This window comes from Hemiscyllium ocellatum, chromosome 14, assembly GCF_020745735.1.
Source record: "Hemiscyllium ocellatum isolate sHemOce1 chromosome 14, sHemOce1.pat.X.cur, whole genome shotgun sequence".
Taxonomy (NCBI): domain Eukaryota; kingdom Metazoa; phylum Chordata; class Chondrichthyes; order Orectolobiformes; family Hemiscylliidae; genus Hemiscyllium; species Hemiscyllium ocellatum.
Window position 1 is genome coordinate 48,343,444 of NC_083414.1, and position 20,726 is coordinate 48,364,169.

Here is a 20,726-nt window from a genome sequence, read left to right on the forward strand (position 1 = left end):
ATAAGTGCAGATCAATGGATGCACATGTATGGTAGTGGGAAAGTCTCTGCTTCATGAATTGTTGAATTTTCATCATGATTAGTTGGTAAATTTAGTATTTTAATTCTTTATTTACCTCGTACATTATGGTGGGTAACATGGATAAAGGCTATGTCTCTTTGATCTACGTTTGAATTATACCATTGTTGAACCCTGGCACTGGGTGAAAGTGACACTGCATAATATATTGTTATTTTTCACATTTGAAGTGGAATAATACAAAAATTGAAAGCTTTGTGCAGCATTTTACATGATGAGTATTTGGTACCTGTTGAAACGTGTGAAGTACATCGCACTCATGATATCTTTTGATAATTTAATGTCTTGCTTATCTACATAGCCCTGATCTGATCATGTGTCAACAGCCATTCAGATGACTATTTTGTCTTGCCCATAAAAGCCAAAAGGCTAAATTCCTTCTATCCCAAAACTCAGTTGTTCAGATCCTTAACAGCTTCTCATAAGAATGGCTTCTTATTGTTTAGAACCTTGAGATCATACTGTGCAAATAATAATGGGGAACAGTACTAATAATGAGCTGAGTTTGGAACAAAATTTCATGATGTAACCTGAACCTTCCCTTTAACCAATTACTGGAAAGATTTCTAAAATAGAGCCTGGTTTATTACAGAGATACTGCACTTTGAATAAACTGCAACTTGGTCAATAACAGGATCATCAAATTTAATGCAACAACATACACTACAGTACAGAAACAGTTATTCATATTTAACTCAGGGCAATCTGATAGATGGTAACCATGCAATGCAAAGCAGAAGCAAAATAGTAGCAAGCAAAAGCTCTTACTGTGCAAACTGTTCATCAAAGCTTTCATCAGGGTAGTATTTTCGAGGACGGCCTCGTTGAATGTGGCGACCGCGTTTAAATTCTTCATCATCAACAGTCCAAAAGGACCCAAACTCATCCTCTACTCTGATAAAGCACTTATGTAGTGACAAATTGGTGCGTATGGCACCCTGGGATTATAGCAGCAGTCAAGCAGATGCGATGGAAAAGACAAACAAGGGTAATAGGATTTGGGAGACAACAAAAATCACACACAAGGGTTGGGTAAGGGAAAGGAGAAAAAAAAATGAAATAAGCAAATGGTTTGTGGGGTTAATATGTGTAGCCTGCAAGCAGAAGCATATGATGCAGAACACTAGGCAAGCAGATGGAAAGGACACAGGGTGGGCACCATGGCATACACAGACTGGAAAACAAGGGGAAAGGACCCTGTGACAAAGCACTTGCTTTCCATGCCCCACATTTCCTAGATAGCAAGAATATAACCAAGCGACACCCTCCCCTCCATCACCTGCAAGCAGCCATTAGCTGTAGGTTAAACTACATGGGAGCTAGCTATGCTAGGATTTTCAAGCAATCAAACATGGTGGACATACCCACTGATCTTTTGTGGCCTTCGTTTTTGGAATTCTACTTCGTCCACTGTCCACACTGCCCCTTTAACATTTTCTACTCGAACAAAACACTTGTGAAGACTAAGATTATGGCGCACTGCATTCTATAGTAAGTACAAAGAAGAGAACATTCAATATTGTATCTAAAAGGAAGGAAGTATAAATTGTAAATGTTGCCAAGGCCAGGCTAAAAAAAAAGCATTGAATTCAATTCTGATGAAAATGTACCAATAATGGCAGTCTCTTGCCAAGCAACCATATTTCATTAAAAATTAAGTCTTTGGTCTTTAATTGGATAATTTATGGAAAAGGTATGTATATGTGCCATTTCCCTAGAGCCAAAAAGTAAAGCTTACATGGTTCATTGTTAACCACTGTGACAATTCCAAATGCTGTAACAGACAGACAATCTATTTTTCCTGTACATGTTTTTTATCAAATTCAAAAGAAATGACAATGCATGAGACAGCAATAGTTTCCATTCAATGTCTGGGATTAGGAATCAGCATGTAAAGGGGAATCTGAATATGCAGTTTAAATTACTATTTCTGATTATTTATAGCATTGGTGGTCACAAAATATACTACTACACCTCTTCGGGATAAGCAAAATGATGTATGAACTCAGGAAACTTGTAAAGGTAGAAGAATCATGAACTTATATTAATTTGCTAATTCAGACTAATTTCGGAGCTCTTCGGGAGCTGACGCCTAAGTAGCAAGTCATTCAAACTGCATTATGGGTCCCTATTATTGTTCCAATAATGCAACTTAAATAACAATTTGAAGAAATGCTTTTCTTTTCAAATTACATTAACCAAGTGGTCTATCCTTGCAAATGTTGAACAACTGGTGACAAAAACAGAGATTGCTGGATAAGCTCAGCAGGTCTGGGCAGCACATGTGGAGAGAAGCATCAGGTTCTGAGGAAAGGTCACTTGACCTGAAACGTTAACTTTGATTTCTCTGCACAGATGCTGCCAGACCTGCTGAGCTTATCCAGCAATTTCTTGTTTTTGTCTCAGATTTACAGCATCCTCAGTTCTTTTGATTTTTATTTAGCACTGAACAACTCATTACCAATTTAGAGCAGAATTCAAGATCATTGTGAGCAGGTAATTAACTTGGCCAGACTAATTTTACTCAAGATCCAATAGCCTTCAAAGGTTATTTGAACTGGACTTTAATGTTGCTCACCAGATTGGGAAGCAATGTTTATGTACCATGTCACGCAAGGTTGACTATAATGCCAATATATTAATATTCAAAACATGCCTAGATAGACAAAGCTCTTATTGTTGATGGATAAAGTAAAAGCATTGTCATTTGTTCATACATCTAATGTTAAGATCAGTTAGTGTGCATTACACAGTCATAGTTTGAAAATGTAGCAATGTTCTGCAATCTCTTTTTATCAATCTATTTAGTAAATTTAATTCACTTACCAAAGACTTAAAACAAAATGAAATGACTCAAAAAGTCTCAGTTCTTTCCATCCCAAGTTATTGCTTTAGAATAACTGTCACATCACTCATTTTGAGTTGTCCTACAAAAACCTTACCCATAACCTTGCAGCGCTACAACCTAATTGTTAGGCCATATTCCACTCTTAATTAAATAATACATGACTAAAGTAAACAGAGGTTGCTTCTGACTTGTCAGAACCAGTTGGGGCTCTTTCCTTATAGCAGTATGTTTAAAGGAAAGGATCACAAGTTATTACTGAAGGTGTGTGTGTGTGTGTGTGTGTGTGTGTGTGTGTGTGTGTGTGTGTGTGTGTGTGTGTGTGTGTGTGTGTGTATATATTTTCTTTTCACAGACTATTTATATTCAGGCTAGCTATTCATAAATAGATGGAAGCCACTTTTATACATAACTAACCAATTCTGTGTTTTTGCTGCCATGCAGGACTGAGTCACAGTAGGGAAGATGAATGTTCACCACTAAAATGTGCCCCACGGAAGGACTGTCAGCAGTTGGTGCAGCATTCTGTTAAAGAGTTGAATGAATCTACTGAGCTGATACTTGTCAAAGTCACAGCTGCAGATCTGACAAGTTGAAGATGGACTAAATCTGCCATGTCATTTAAATAAGGTATACAATCTTTACATGATACAAGTGGCATTTTTACACAAATAGGCAGGCTGCAAAAATACAAAGTAAAAATGGGGCTACTTTATTTTACATAAGCAATATTTAGTATTTAAGAAATGACTAAATTGACAGCACTACATGTGTGAGGGCACAAATAATTACTGAAGGGTAGTTTCATCACAGTTTTAATTAATATTAAAAGTCAGGGATGACCAGCTACTTAGTTAAAGATCTGAATTTTAATTGTCAGTCAAACTCATCCTTTCCCTAGAGGATGTGTTATAGCCATTCTGTTTTCTGGCATCGTTAGATCTATGAAAGATGATCAACATAAAGCAAACAAATCCAATTCACAATGTGTGGCTTTACATGGAACACTTTAGCTGATTGCTGAAGTAGGCCAAACTTTAAAGACGCAGGTTCTGAGAAAAAAATTGAATATGAAGCTTTCAGGTGACATAATGGGGTTTTATTTCATGCTCGCATTTGATGCAAAGCCACTGGTAGTCATGGTGGTGCATGCCAATCCATAGGTGTCTGCATTTACTTCTGATGCCAACAGTCATCCCAAAGGCAATGATGAAAGTTTTTGTCACTCTTGCAAATATCCTTGAAGTGGAGGTTTGGGCACCCCAGAGGTCACCTGGCTGTATCTAACTCATGACACTGAAGATCCCTTTGTATGTATCTGTTGTCTATCCTGTGGGTGTACAGAAGCCAATCACATCACCTCTGTTTGACGAATGCTAACAAAGTTGGATATTTTCATTCAGAGAGGGTTACATCTTTTGTGATTGTGTCCTACCAAGCTATATCTATAACACCGTGCAGATAGTGAAGCTGGAATTGTTCAACTTCTTTTCTATCATGTGTCCATGGCCACTTGGTAGCAATGTATGAAAATGGTCAGGGACATTTCCTGTAATGTTAAGATGCACTGTGTAGCAGGCTGACAAAGAATTACAGTAAGGACATTCAAAGAGGTATCTGAAAAACCATGTATGCTTAAGATAAATCTTCCTTCTGAAAGAGAAGCTAAACATTTGCTCTCAGGTATCTTCAGAAACTTGTAAAATAATCTTACCGCCTGAAAATGCATGTAAATTGCAGACACAGCATCTAACATTTAATTATTCATTTGTTTACTAACTCAATGCAGGAAAGTGAATGCAGCTGAACTCATCTGCTCTATGGCATGCAATAATGACTTCCTTTGTATAATTTTGAAGGAACAAAAGAAATTCTGGCCTTTAAATATGTCAAGTGAATTAAGTGAAGCTCCTAAAATTAGTTGTTTGGTCGTGTAGGACGTAAACAAAAACTTTCCAACTCTTGTGAAACAAAATAGGGATTTACCCTACAGTTACTTTAAAAAAATTTCCATTATCTAATCTGATTTTTAAAAACATATTTATATGATTTTACTTCTATTATGAAGCAAACATCTGATTGCAATGTAGATATTCATATAGCAGAGCAAAATATTCCACAAGTATGAGTGATGCCTTTATTTTCACATAATAGTCAATTCCTATTATCAATCCATTATTTTCCAATTATAATTGTGTAAGAACTACATATTTATTATGCAACATTATTAATTTATTTGTGGTAAAAATTTCTGAGCCATTATCTGTGACAATCACCTTTCAGGCTAGATGTACGCTGAAGAGCACTAAACTTATGGCTAGATTCTGCATAATTGGAAATGGGAACAGTTTCTGAATGATGAATTGGTTTTTTTTTGCTTTTTTTGCTGTAATTTTGCACGTTGTTCAAATAACAGAATTGACCTCATGACCTAACGGAATCAGATGTAGAGTGAAGCATTAAGTTTATTCTGCATCGAGCACTAGCTGCAGCAGCGAGTGAGTTTGCAATGGGTTAACAGCACAGAGTTTGGGCCTGACTTCGGTTAGGGATCAAGTGCATCCTAAACTCAAACTGGCTTCAAGTTCTCCACAAAGTATAAAGGAAAGTGAATCACGAAAGAGATGGAGAAAAGGAAACAGAGACAATACATATGATGTAGAGAAGTCAGGTGGCCTCTCGCAGAAATCGAGTGTGCAAAAATAAGGGAAAGAAAATCAGAACTAAAGCTTTACAGAATGGTAGTTAGTATTTTTCTGAAAGATATGTTCAAAAAAAAGGAATGTAAAGTTAACAGAGAAGGTACTAAAAAAAAACAAAAGATCCTAGAGAACATGTAAAAGACAAAGAATTAACAATTACAGACAAAAAGAAAAATAGATACAGCCAGTGCTGCTACAAGAAAATATATAATGCTTGCCATTCTGAAATTTAGCTTCCGAGAGAGCTGGGAGCACATCCCTTAAAAAAGGATTACTTGCATTCCCAGTGTTTGGAATATACATTAGTTCATGACATGCAAAAAAAACTACATAATACATCAGAACCAGCAGTATTGTTGGATCAGTGAGAAATAACTGAGCTGCGAATACCTGGAAAGCTAGTCAACCAGCCAATTTGCAATCAGCCAGGTATCAAAAGCCATTCAGTCTTGAAAAGCCACCTAGCCACAACTGTCCATCAACCACAGGGAGCTAGCCAATTACTAACAATGGTTAATCACTCATTCACTCTCAGCAGACTGGAGGGATGAGCTCTGGTACTTTAGGTTATGAATGTAGGGCAATGAAATTATTAGCAATAACATAGAAAGATATAGTGGAACTGTTTATTGTATCAGTTTATCTTGAGCCCTTTCTGTGAACAATATGAAGGCAGTTGGAATTTTGTCCTTCACTGCTAAAGGGTTTAAAAGCAGGGAGGTAATGTTGCAGCTGTATAGGATGCTGGTGAGGCCACACCTGTAGTACTGCGTGCAGCTGTGGTCTCTTTATTTGAGAAAGGATGCACTGGCACTGGAGGGGGTGCAGAGGAGGATCACTAGGTTGATTCCAGAGCTGAGGGGAATAACTCATGATGAGAGATTTTCAGACTGGGATTGTATTCATTGGAATTTAGAAGAATGATAGAAATTATAAAATTATGAAGGGACTAGATAAGATAGAAATAGAGAGAGGACGTTTCCACTGGTGGGTGAACTATGACAAGAGGGCATAGCCTCAAAATTAGGGGAAGCAGATTTAGGACTGAATTGAGAAGGAACTTCTTCACCCAGAGGGTTATGAATCTACAGAATTCCCTGCCCAGTGAAGTAGTTGAGGCTTCCTCAATAAATGTTTTAAAGCTAAGCTGGATAATTTTTTGAACAGCAGAGGCGTTCAGGGTTATGGTGAAAGGGTGGGTAAGGGGAGTTGAGGTCACAAAAAGATCTGCCATGATCTTATTGAATGGCGGACCAGGCTTGAAGAGCCAGATGGAGTACTCCTGCTTCTTGTGTCCTTATATGTTCTCTTATGCGCATTCCTGGAGTCATGGATTCCAGAGTCAGCGTAAGCAAGAGTAGCATTATACTCTATTATTTTAAAATAAAATGGAGCAATGTTAATACAAAGGAACCTCGATTATTCAGCATTTGATTATCTGAATATCAGACTATCCAGCAAGATTGCAAGGTCCCAAAGCTTGGCTAAACTATGCCCGTCCATGTCCTTCGGATAATCGAGGTTGCTCTGTATATTGGAATACTAAAGTTACCAGTCACTCTACTTTAAGTTGGCAAGCCCAAAGCTCCACTACTTGTGAAAATATTACACAGAGGTCCCCTTTCTGTTGACCTTATGCAGCTGGTAAGTTATGTGTTTACAGCGATTGCTTAAAGCTTTTCCAAATAAACTATATGTTCTGCACTAACCTAATGAGCCAGACTTTCTGGTAGAACAGTGGTGAATGCTGAAGAACTCCGTTTAGAGCTGTTCAGAAATCCTTATGCACATACAAGTGCTGTAATTGCTGGGAAGCTTAAAATTCTGATAGGCTGATTTGGACTACCCAGGATCCTCTGTGAATGCCTCTTTTATTGATCTCAGTGCTGGGGTTTTGGGCTAGATAGATACAATTCACCCAGATAGAACTGTTATGCTATTTAAGATACAAGTCAGTGATTAATAGCTTATATCAACAACCACACTGCACACCCAAACTACCCCCTAGACCTGAGTATCCATCCCCCTGATATCCCTGTCCCAACTATCCACCCCAACCTAGCACAAATGCCTACAAATCCCTGACCCGACTGCCAAACCCTAACTGCCCCAGACCACTCACAACACCCATCTAGTTACTAATGCATTGAAAATATCTGAGGTGTTTAAACACGTACCCCATCCTCCATGGATGGTTGTGCTGATGCGTCACTACTGCAGACCGGCCAGGAGGTCTGCACTGGGAGGACACAACAAAATAAAGGTGTAGTGATTTGCACAGTCGGCAGCAATGGCCGCAGCATCACCACTGACTGGAAGGTCTGGGCTGATATCTTCTTCCGTCATTTTACAGGTTCCAGATGAGCAGGCACAGCTGCAACACTTGTGCAAGTACAGACTATGGAAATGAACTATGGCATGTGGAGAGGACGTGAAGCACAAGGACAAATACTGCATCTTCTGTTTGCATTGCAAGGCAAACAGCCATTCTTTCATCTAATTAGTCGATCATGCCTGAATATTTAGTTCAGGTGACAGCATGAATATCCAGTATTGTGGAATACTAGCAGTGTTACATGTTTATTATAAATAAAATATAATAAAGACTGTGGCGACAACATCTATTGCATTTCTTTCATCATCTTCTATTGAAGACAGGAATTCAATTATGAGTCACAGAATATGTGTTTAGATAGCTGAAAATGTGAGATAAATACCCTAAAGTCAGAAGCAACGTTTTGTTTGCTTTGAACAACAGAGTACCTGGAATACTGAGATTTTAAAACAAGAAATTCTTTTAGAGTTTCATTTTAAACTATAATTAATTACCTTCCATGTAGCTGCATTGCGTCTGAAGTAGGCAAACATTCGTGTAAACCAGTTATATATTTCATTTAGTGTTAGCTGCTTTTCTGGAGATTCAAGAATTGCCTGAGACAAAAATACAGTTGGTGATATGATAATGATTGCTGTTTCTATTAATCAACAGAATTATATGTACATAATACAAATAGATTCATATTCGTAAATTACCCGATTTCAACACAATGTGTTTTAACACAGATAAATAAAAAAGTGAGTTCTATTAAAGATATTAGGGGTCAATTAGCTCAGTTGGATGATTTATTATGCAGAGTAATGGCAACAGCACAAGTTCAATTTCTGCACCAGCTGAGATTACTATGAAAGTCCCACATTCACAATCTCTCCCCTCACTTGAGATGTGGTGACCCTAAGGTTAAAGTCACCACCAGTCATCTCCCTCTGAGGTGAGAAAAGCGCGATGGTCCTTTGGGACTATGGTGACTTTAGCTTTAAGAGACCTCGACTGGATTATTTTCATAGTGACTAAATTAATTTCCTTTAATCATGCATTTCTATTAAAGTGAAACAGTAACTACAGAACAATGCATAATATTTAGAATGCTTCAACATTTTGAGTACAGTCATAATTTATTATTTGTTGCTTGTCAATTTACACATCAGGTTTCATGGACTTAAGTATGTGACAAAATTGAGCTCTTAGTTAAGTATGTGAATATCAAGACTGGTTTCAAAATTAAAGAGTTATACTCACCTGCCTTATTAATGAAGCATATGTGAAAGGAGGTCTAACATCTGCATTCTTGTAGAACTCTTGATTCTGAGCAATGTCTGTAGATAGCCATAGATGTTTATTAAAGTCTGATATACTGAGAAAAGGCTTTAAAGTTGCATTACAAAAAAGAGCTAAAGTTGACACATTCTCATTAGAACTTTAAAAGCAGCCTTGCATCAGATAATAATTACAAAGCCAAAGCTAAAAGCACCAATGAATACAGGAACAAAAAAGGTCCTACCTGATGATATTGGCACATTGTACTTGTCAGGGTACCGTCTCCGGATGGGTCCCATGCTATGCATGCTGGTTGGGGTAATAACAGAGGGTCCTTGTGTGACGGGGGTAATGGGGGTTGTTGGTGTTGTAGGGGTGTGAGGTAAACTCTGTGGAGATGCCTCAGATACAGTCTTTGATAACGTGACATTCGATACCAGATTCAGCTACAAAGATAGATTGAGGATGAGATTTGGGTAATGGTGGAAAAAAAAGGAAATAAAAGGGGAAAACTTTAATAGGCTTGACAAATAACAGTGTGAATCACACCTACCACTGTGCTGCTACTAATAAGCTACAGAGGAAGCAGACAATCTCAGAGCTAATTAAAAGATGAAATTGTATTGAAAGGACTCTAATTAGGAGATGCTTATAGAGGTGATCAAATGATTAAGCGCTACATCAAACTGACCCCATCATCAACTTATAGTGACACAAGATGTCTGAAGAATTCTTATCGAAACAGTAATTTTTTTGAGGAGGAGGCAGTGATATTAGCAATAATAGCTATGAGGTAAACTAATTAAAGTGGAGCTCTGAAGCCACAGTGGTTGTAAGCAGCTGTTCTGTCCTAGCTTGCAGCTGCAGCCATTCCAAACCAGCTCCAAATCTCAACAGAGGCACTCCAGTCAACTGGAAAATTTCAGACTGACCTCTGTACTTGCTATTAATTTTGAGAAAACTAATGACACATATACGTATTTCCACAAAATTGTTCTAATTGCTAATTTGCCAAAGGAAGTGTTTCCAAATTAAATATGACTGAAGTCAGTGAAATAGGAAAGCACCAATACGGGCATCATGGGGAAAGGTGTTTCATCTGTGACAATCACTTGTGAATTGCGTTAACAAATTAATGGAATGTCAACTCTGTCAATTGCTTTGGAAGTGTCACTTTTCAATTTTTTTTGATACTGGCATCAATTACTGCTGATGAGACTCAGCCTGCTGTAGCAATGGAGGCAGAAGGGTTCAGGTGAAAAGTGTATCACCCATGTTTAACACCTCACCTTTCTGCACCTCCTTGTTCACAAGTTCTCCAATTACCAGAGTCCTGCTAATAGTCATTATCTGGAGGTTATGCACTTGCTTACTTTAAAACACCACAAAATTACAGAATTCCATCACAGATCAGGTCTATTAAATAACCTTTCCAAACACAAGTGAAGAACTATAAAGGCAAACAGACATGGTTTAGTCTTGTAATTTTCAAGCTATTTGGCTTTCTTTTAGATCACTTGGTTCATTGCACAGTAAATAAAATTTTAATCACAAGCCTTGTCCTCTATCAAATATTAAGATTATGGAAGCATGATGTAATTATATAAACTTGAGATTTGTTATCTACAAAAACAAATAAAAATAGTCTTCATAACATGGCTTTAAAAAGACTAATACATATTTAAATAAGGACAAAAGCTGTAATTTTTTAATAATGGCTACAGCCCCAGTAAAAGAATAGTTAATGTGTTGTTAGTACAATATGATGCTGTTGTGTTCAGTGACATAAAAGTCTAGGAACCCAAATGTCCAATGCTAAATATTTAAGAATATGATCCAACAATACTTAAGAATACTTGTTTTTTTTATTTCAACCAGCTGCTGATTATGTGCCAAGGTTAGAAAAAAGTCATTACAGACAGCCAGGAAACTGAAGCATGGCCTCATCCTCTTGCTATTTTCAAGACAGTGAGCAGCACCACTTTTTTCTTTGGATTTGACATTTATATTTTTTTCTAACACACTATCCTTAACAAGCTTTTAAAATGAGACCTTTTGACATAAAACTGGTCACACTTCTTAAAAGAATAAATTTCTAAGCTGCTTGAAAACCTTTTCAAATTTAGCATCTTTAGGGTGTATCTTGGACTGCATTTTCCATTAGAATTATATAAGTCAACTTAAACTCGGGTATTTATCATACTAGACCTTTTTCCACTAATTTAGCAAATTTAATTTGGAAATCTATTAACCTTCAGACAACAGGCACTGCATATTTCTTTCTGCAACTGAAACAGTTCTGTAAGGCAAACATATTAATTTTTATATTGATCACCTGCTAGGTGGTGGTGAACAGGTTTAGAAGTGCCTTGAACTGTTCATAAATCCCTGGCAAGTATTTATTTTTACTGTTGCCATAGATATTATTTTTATGATTAACTATGTGAAATAAGAAATGTACAACAGCTAATGGAAACATGCTACAATTTTCAACATTTAATGCTTGTCTGTCTGTAACCTGCCAGATTTGAATGAAGCAGTAATTTGCAAACTGAAATCTCTCAACAACAAAAATTGGTATTCTCAGCTTGCTTTAAAGGTAACACTTAATGATGCATAATTCTGCTAATAAACAGTATGCTCACATTCTGACATCTGTTACCCAGCACAATGATTAATCATCAGAGCCCACTTCTCCTTGGTAATAAGACAATATTAATATTTATCAATTGTACGGGTTATTCTGTTCGTCATCAGAAAATAATTACTAAGTTACCAAGTGTGCAAGCTCAAACTCACTGATTATGGAATATAGGTTAACTATCAGGATATTTTGTGTTGAGATGCCAATTGAAATTGCCACATAAATTTCAATTTTATAAAGCAAAATATTTATAACAAAACAATGTGTGCTCAATTGATACTCTGAACTGTAACTGCCAAGTATTCTGCACTCCCATTTATAAAGACATTTCAGCCTGTTGACATAAAATGGCATCAAAATCTAGAGAGTTATATTTCATGTTTGTTTTAAAAAAATCTTTCTTTTAATAGAATATATAATGTTGAGAGTTTAATCCTTACTCTGACTTGAAATACAGATTTAAAAACCAAATCATTTTTGTACATGGGTGTGATCTGTAAAAATGTACAATGGTACAAAATTTATGCTTTGGTCACTGGAATACCTTATGAGGCTATTGTTTCTCTACTTTAGAAGTTCCATTTTGAGAACTAAAAAAGGATTGTAACATTATAATACTACATATGTGGCTGTTTTAGTTCAAGTGATGTATGACTTGCACTGTATTATCCTTGCCCAAACTACTTTTTCAACACTCACGTCATATGTCATTAAAAGGCTGTCATTCAAAGAACATTGAACATAGAACAACACAGCACAGAACAGGCCCTTCGGCCCACGATGTTGTGCCGAACATTTGTCCTAACTTAAGCAACCATCCATGTACCTATCCAATTGCCGCTTAAAGGTCACCAATGATTCTGACTCTGCCACCCCCCAGGCAGCGCATTCCATGCCCCCACCACTCTCTGGGTAAAGAACCTACTCCTGACATCCCCACTATACCTTCCACCCTTCACCTTAAATTTATGTCCCCTTGTAACACTCTGTTGTACCGGGGAAAAAGTCTTTGACTGTCTATTCTATCTATTCCCCGATCATCTTATAAACCTCTATCAAGTCACCCCTCATCCTTCGCCATTCCAATGAGAAAAGGCCTAGCACTCTCAACCTATCCTCGTACGACCTATTCTCCATTCCAAGCCACATCCTGGTAAATCTCCTCTGTGCCCTCTCCAAAGCTTCCACATCTTTCCTAAAATGAGGCAACCAAAACTGCACACAGTACTCCAAATGTGGCCATACCAAGGTCCTATACAGCTGCAACATCACCTCACGACTCTTGACTTCAATCCCTCTGCTAATGAACGCTAATACACCAAAGGCCTTCTTACAAGCTCTATCCACCTGAGTGGCAACTTTCAAAGAGCTATGAACATAGACCCTAAGATCCCTCTGCTCCTCAACCTTACTAAGAACCCTCCCGTTAACCCTGTATTCCGAATTCTTATTTGTCCCTCCAAAATGGACAACCTCTCACTTGACAGGGTTGAACTCCATCTGCCACTCCTCAGCCCAGCTCTGCATCATATCTAAGTCCCTTTGCAGCCGACAACAGCCCTCTTCACTATCCACAACTCCACCAATCTTCGTATCGTCTGCAAATTTACTGACCCAGCCTTCAACTCCCTCTTCCAAGTTATTAATAAAAATTACAAACAGTAGAGGATCCAGAACAGATCCCTGCGGAACTCCACTTGTAACTGGGCTCCAGGCTGAATATTTACCATCTACCACCACTCTCTGACTTCGACCGGTTAGCCAGTTCTCTAACCAACTGGCCAAACTTTGCACTATCCCATGCCTCCTGACTTTGCGCATAAGCCTACTATGGGGAACCTTATCAAATACCTTACTAAAATCCATGTACAATACATCCACTGCTCTACCCTCATCCACATGCTTGGTCACCTCTTAAAAAGATTCAATAAGACTTGTGAGGCAAGACCTACCCCTCACAAATCCGTGCCGGCTGTCCCTAATCAAGCAGTGTCTTTCCAGATACTCATAAATCCTATCCCTCAGTACCCTTTCCATTACTTTGCCCACCACCAAAATAAGACAAACTGGCCTGTAATTCCTGGGGTTATTCCTATTCCCTTTTTGAACAGGGACACAACATTTGCCACTCTCCAGTCCCCTGGCACCACCCCCATTGACAGTGAAGATGAAAAGATCACTGCCAACGGTTCTGCAATTTCCTCTCTTGCTTCCTACATAATCCTAGGATATATCCCGTCAGGCCCGGGGGATTTGTCTATCCTCAAGTTTTTCAAATGCCCAACACATCTTCCTTCCTAACAAGTATCTCCTCTAGCTTGCAAGTCGGTTTCATATTCTCCTCTTCAACAATACGGTCCCTCTCATTTGTAAATACTGAAGAAAAGTACTCAATCAAAACCTCTCCTATCTCTTCCGACTCAATACACAGTCTCCCACTACTGTCCTTGATCGGACCTACCCTCGTTCTCGTCATTCTCATTTTTCTCACATACGCATAAAAGGCCTTGGGGTTATCCTTGATTCTACCCGCCAAAGATTTTTCATGCCCTCTCTTAGCTCTCCTAATCCCTTTCCTCAGCTCCCTCCTGGCTATCCTGTATCCCTCCAACGCTCTGTCTGAACCTTGTTTCCTCAACCTTATGTAAGCCTCCTTCTTCCTCCTTATAAGACATTCAACCTCCCTCGTCAACCAAGGTTCCCTCACACGACCATCTCTTTCCTGCCTGACAGGTACATACATATCAAGGATACGTCGTATCTGTTCCTTGAAAAACTTCCACATTTCAACGACATCCTTCCCTGACAGCCTATGCTCCCAATTTATGCTCCTCTGATCGTGTCTTGCAGCATCGAATTTACCCTGCTTAATTCACAAGCAGAGCCAGGACAGTTCTGAATCTTGAGCATGGTCTCTTTCTCAAATTCACTTGGCTTGGTTGGGTGAGCTAACAACATCTCTGAGGCAAATGTGAGAAAGAGCACGACAATGTACGAGACTACTTGATTTATCATGGGAACAGGGTTGGTATAAGGGCAGAACCTGCCTCACTTTCCCAATTCAAAACATATAGTAGCTGTTCATGCAGTCGCACTAACAAACTGTGTCAGGAAAGTTACTCTGTAAACCGTCTTACGTTTCTGATTGGAGTTTGCGCATTTGGTTCATGTATCATGGAGTGGAAAACATCATTTTGAAAGTCACTGCCTATCAAGGCAAAATCCATTTTATGAAAAAGATTATCATGTCCTGGATCTAATGCATCCAAATTTTGTTTTAAATTACATACTATTCAAAGTGAAAACACTGGACCTTTTCCTCATAGAACTTCTCCACATATTCTGAGATCGCATATTGCAATTCACAATAGCTTTTAGTTATTTTTGAAATGTTACATGCAAGTTGGTTTTCTTTCACCCTGTACAATTAAGTCATACAGTCAAAGATTCATACATCACATGAACAGACCCTCTGGTTCAACTAGTCCATAACAACCAAGTTTCCCAAACTAAACGAGTTCCACTTGCCCTCATTTGACCTATATCCCTCTAAACCTTTCCTATTCATGTGCCTGTCCAAATGTCTTTTAAATGTTGTAACTGTACCTGCATTCACCAATTCCTCTGGCAGTTCATTCCACATAAGAACCAACCTCTGTTTGAAAAAGTTGCCCCTCCGGTCCCTTTTACATCTTTCTCCTCTCACCTTAGAAATACGCTCCCTAGTTTTGAACTCTCCCACTCTGGGGAAAAGACCTTTGCTGTTCACCTTATCTATGCCCCTCATGATTTTACAAACCTAAGGTCACCCTCAATCTTCTATGCTCCAGAGAAAAAAGCCTCAGCCTAACCAGCCTCTCCTCATAACTCAAATTCTCCAGCACTGGCAAGTTCCTGGTAAATCTTTTCTGAACCTTCTCCGGTTTAATAAAATCTTAACCCCTTAGTGTCTCATTTATTCAGTCATTTCCTGATGGGGCATTTTAAAAATCAGCATCAAAACTGTTAAGTCCCAAAGGGTGGAACTCTTCCAGCCCCTGAACAACATGGGCATAGCAAGTCAGTTGGGAAAATATAGTGAGATCGAAAAAAATTAGATTCTTGGTCATTAAAATAAGATTTCAGTTTTCCACCCAAAGTTGGAGTGGCAAGATGAGGATCTGACTAGGATGTGATGAAAGGCCTGAGTGGAATTCCTGATGAAGGGTTAATGCCCGAAATGTTGACTCTCTTGCTCCTCAAATGCTACCTGACCTGCAGTGTTTTTCCAGCACCCACTTTCTGACTCTGATCTCTAGTATCTTCAGTTCTCACTTTTTCCTCCTAGTAATGATAGGCATATTTGCATTCATTCATGTTTCATTCATACTTTTCTCACTTTATTTATGTGCAGTTTGCAATTCTAGCACATGGCAGATAAAAACTAGACAGCGACAGCTCCTGAAGCGAAAGTCAGAGTTGGTAACTGGCTCAATACTTTGCTCTCCTGGACACCACTTTTGATGAGCAGTCACCAGCACCTTAGGCATGTTTCATGAGCAGCAATTGCCTGCACCCCACCCTCAGGGATGGAGTTTGCTAGGGGATATGCAGCAGTCTCACCACACCATCATGGCACATTTCCAACTCACTTCAGTGCTGTACTTCCGAATGCATGGAGATCTTGTATTGCAATGCTGCTGCCAGGCTGTTTGTGCACAGGGGCAGTCACTCATCTCCTGCATCATGCACCTCTTTTGTAACATTTAGTCACTTTGCAATACTTGGATGTTCACTGCAAGTGTCACAACCTTCCTCTGCTGCCTCATTCAGAAATTACAGGCTCAAGGCCTGTTTCCACACTAAGTAATCTAATCTAAAATCTTCACTTTCACCTCGCCTTTTAGTACAGACACAAAGCCATGCTGCACGTTACTGTTCAGCAGTGATCAGTTAAGGACACAGCCATCTTGCCATACAGAACCATGCTCTGTCAATCTTGCACTAACATTATGTGCCAACAGCTTACACAGCAAACACTGCAAGTCCTTCAGCTAAACGTAGACATTCACGGGCACTGTGGGGGTGAGGAGGCAAGGTTTCAGGAATCCTACCACATTTACGATTTCCTACTGTACCTGCATGGCCTGACTTGTGCAGCATATATCAGTATGCGATTTACTGTCAAAGGTTCTTCCACAACATTCTATGTACCAAGCTCTTTGTTGGGGTCCCCCTTGTACAGTGCTGAACTGGATTAATGAAGTTTTTGATAGCTTGTCTCTTACATTTTAAAATTTGTACTGAAAATGCCCACTGAAAGATATTATTAGAATTTTATTAAAAATTGTTCTGAATTTGCCATTTTGGTAATACTTTTGTTGTATGCTAATAGTCTTCTTGCGGGGGGAGGGAAGGGGGCAGAGTATTTTGATATTTAAAATATATGCAAAATTAAGTTCACATCTATTTACCAACTAATCATTGCAATAATTTCCATATCAAATAGTGGTATACTTCTTGGGTGAGGCTGCAAGGGTCAGCTGATACTCAGTTCATTGCTAATTTCACTATGGCCTCAACTCCATTTTCCCACTCACTCCCCGTAACTCTTTCCTGATTAAAATTCTGTCAATCCATCTCCTTAAATTTATGCAGTATGCAAACACCCCAGTACAATCTTCCGTAGCTTTGTGATCCTTTGAGTGTAGTAATTCCTCCTCATCGCTATTTAAAAATCTACCACCCTTTAGCCTAAAAGTATGATCTCTCCTTCTAGGTTGCCTCACAAGGGGAAATATTATCTCCATGCTTACCACAACAAACCACCTTAGCATCTTTTATACCTCAATTAGATCTCCTCTCCTCCTTCTCAACTTCTAGCGAGCATAGGTCTAAACTATTCAATCTTTCCTCAAAAATACAGCCTTTCATCTCGGAAAAGCCTTTCATCATTAGGAAGAGAATGGAAGATGTCAACAACAGTGCCATCAATAGAAAGTGAGGACTGCAGATGCTGGAGATCAGAGTCGAGAGTGTACTGCTGGAAAAGCACAGCAGGTCAGGCAATGTCCGAGCAGCAGGAGGCTCAATGTTTTGGGCATAAATCCTTCATTAGAAATTAGGGAAATCCTCATTCCTGATGAAGGGCTTATGCCCAAAATATCGATTCTCCTGCTCCTCAGATGTTGCCTGATCTGCTGTGCGTTTCCAGCACTGCACTCTAAAACAGTGCCATCAGCACGTACTCAGCAATAATGTGCTCACTGATGTCCAATTTGGATTCTAATAAGGTCACATTACAAACATGGACAAAAGAGTTGAATTCTAGAGGAGAAGCGAGTGACTGCCCTTGACATCAGTACTGCGCATGATGAAGGCTGACATCAAGGAGCACAAGCAAAAATGGAGTAAATGGGAATCAGAGGGCAAACTCTCGGCTGGTTGGAGACATTCTTGGCTCCTGGACATCTCTGCAGAAGTTTCTCAGTGTAGTGTCCAAGGCCCAACCATCTTCATCTGCTTCATCAATGACTTTCCCACCATCATAAGGTCAGAGTAGGGATGTTTGTTGATTACTGCAGTATTCACTATGCCTTTACACTGATGCAGTCCACATTCAAATACAGGAAGACCCAGACAATATCCAGGTCAGGGCTGACAAGTGGCAAGTAATGTTCACTCCACACAAATGCCAGGGAATGACTCAAGTCGTCAGGTTGCCATAGTCGTACCAAACCATACCACTGCTTTCTCATTAGAGACAGACAACTGGTGGTGGTTTAACCTAAGGGTCACCACACCTCAGGGGAGAGGTCGATAAGAGTTCTTCATGGTAAAGTCAATTGAACTACGGGAACTGACCCCATGCTTTGCAAACCTAAACACATCAGCCAACCCTCTCAATTAGCATCAAACAAATTCATTAAAGAAATTCCACCGCGATAAAAAGGATGGGATCCAAGCTCTGTGGCAGGCCTCATGCAAGGGCTGTGTGACTCCTCCCAAGTTCTCTAACTGTTGGCTACCAATGCTCCTATCATTTATTTCTGAATGCAGCCATCAGCTTTTTCATGTAGGTCATCAAAGTCTTCATCGGACTTCTCTGTGACACATACCATACCTCTTCCCTCTGTTCCAATTGAAGTCCACTAAGACCTGGTGACTGATCAAATGTTGTGTTTCAGTATTGTCTGAAGTACATGAAAGGTCAGTATATTAGTAACTAAGTGTGAGACCAAATGGTGATGTTTCATCACTATTATCCTCTATTGCCTATTCCTCTTCATGTTCTTGTGATAACTGGAGAAGGGGAAAAGTAAAAGGTGCGTATTTAGACCAACTCTAACTTGTAAATCAGAAAAAGATTATGGAATGAGATGGGGGAGTGGGATTTGGGCAAGAGGATTAGGTATGAGTACACCACCAATTTTAATTTTTTTTAATAACATCATCAACCACAGGATAATACATTGTCACTTCATTTATAAAAAGCATGGTCACCTCCATCGGTATAAAAGCATTTACCTATTCCTGTCTCAGCAGCTGCCTGCACTTGAACGCCACGTCACCCTGTGGGCAAGTGTGCTGAAGATCAGATCTGTTTGGGTGATATGCCTGTCATGGTGTTACAGCTGGAAATGTTTGCAAGGTTCCAGGCTGTGATATATGCAGTTGTGTTAAGTCTGGAGATGAGGAGAAGCTAGGTTGGTCATGGTCAACAGATAATGTTGGTACATGAATAAAGTGGAATAGGTAGGTGTGGTGAATTCAGCCACGTGTGCACACCTGAAGATGCATCTATTCACTGTGACTACCTGTGAGATCACTGACCTCGCAGCACTACATTTAGATTCTTGGGGCTACATTGGTGGTAACAACCATAGTGTGTACCAACTCCCAATATCCAGTTCACTATTCCTGATTTCCGTGGGTAGAAGGCTTCTCTCCTCCCGTTCTCCTCTGGTACAATGGCACCTGTGTAACTTTGGAGAATGTTCTTTGCCCTTTTCCACAATTATTAAATAATCCTGCTCAAAATCCTTCCCAGTCATATCCAGCATCTTCCACAGCGTTATGTACTGCAGGCAAGATTTAACCCTTCTCATCTTGGATAAACTTAACTCTTGTGCAGGCCTAAAGGCACTCAACAGTGCATTTGGTCTGGCCCACATGCAATAATCATGGTAATGAGTAAGTAGCACAAAGGTTATGTGTGTTGGAAGGAATGTCTGTTGTGATGCCTCACTTCTGATCTGGGGTATTTACTTTGTTCTTGGCTGTTCTTGGTTTTCCAATCATTTCAGCTTTCTCTCGAATGGTTAGACCTAAATAAGCATAATTAATTTATGGTGCAAGAATTTGGCAAAAGGAACAATGATTGCGGAAGGCAAGTTTTACTGCTGATTTTTTTTGTAGTTTTTTTCAATACATGTACGTTTAATGGTGAATTGTCACCTTGCAGCTATCAGATTTTCATGTTAAAAAAAACACATTTAACAGATTATTTCTAACATTGGAACATTTTGTTATTAAATCTTTGATTATTAACAAAATGATATGTTTTTCTAATTATAACTAATATAAGAGTACACTGTGTATCATTTTAGTCTGTTATTTGTGAAACAACTACTCTGTGCAGATGAGCCACTAGCTTATCTTGCATCAACACATATTGACTGAAGTTGCAAGTGGCAACTAAAGGCCCAGTCATGCTCAATTAATTCTCACATATTGATGTTGAATGATACTGTTGGCTGGGTACCTTCAGAGACTGAATAATACATGTTTCAAGCAAGAAATAAGGTAATCTTTCCATTATAATTGATTAGTTCGTTTAAAGAATTACAGGACTGTAGCAGAATAATGATTATGATGTAAACT

General features: G+C 39.0%; 1 protein-coding gene across 14 annotated transcripts in view; it reads right to left on the reverse strand.

Annotated features, from left to right (window-relative positions):
* The window catches only part of foxp1b (forkhead box P1b), a 489,011-nt gene that overhangs the window by 42,178 nt on the left and 426,107 nt on the right, over positions 1-20,726 (reverse strand). For all 14 annotated transcript variants that reach the window (XM_060835708.1, XM_060835701.1, XM_060835700.1 and 11 more), the window contains 4 exons: positions 9,465-9,666; positions 9,203-9,279; positions 8,455-8,556; positions 1,443-1,564 (listed from right to left, as the gene is read on the reverse strand). In XM_060835708.1, coding sequence (XP_060691691.1) covers positions 1,443-1,564; positions 8,455-8,556; positions 9,203-9,279; positions 9,465-9,666 — 503 coding nt within the window. The remainder of the gene's footprint in view (positions 1-1,442; positions 1,565-8,454; positions 8,557-9,202; positions 9,280-9,464; positions 9,667-20,726) is intronic.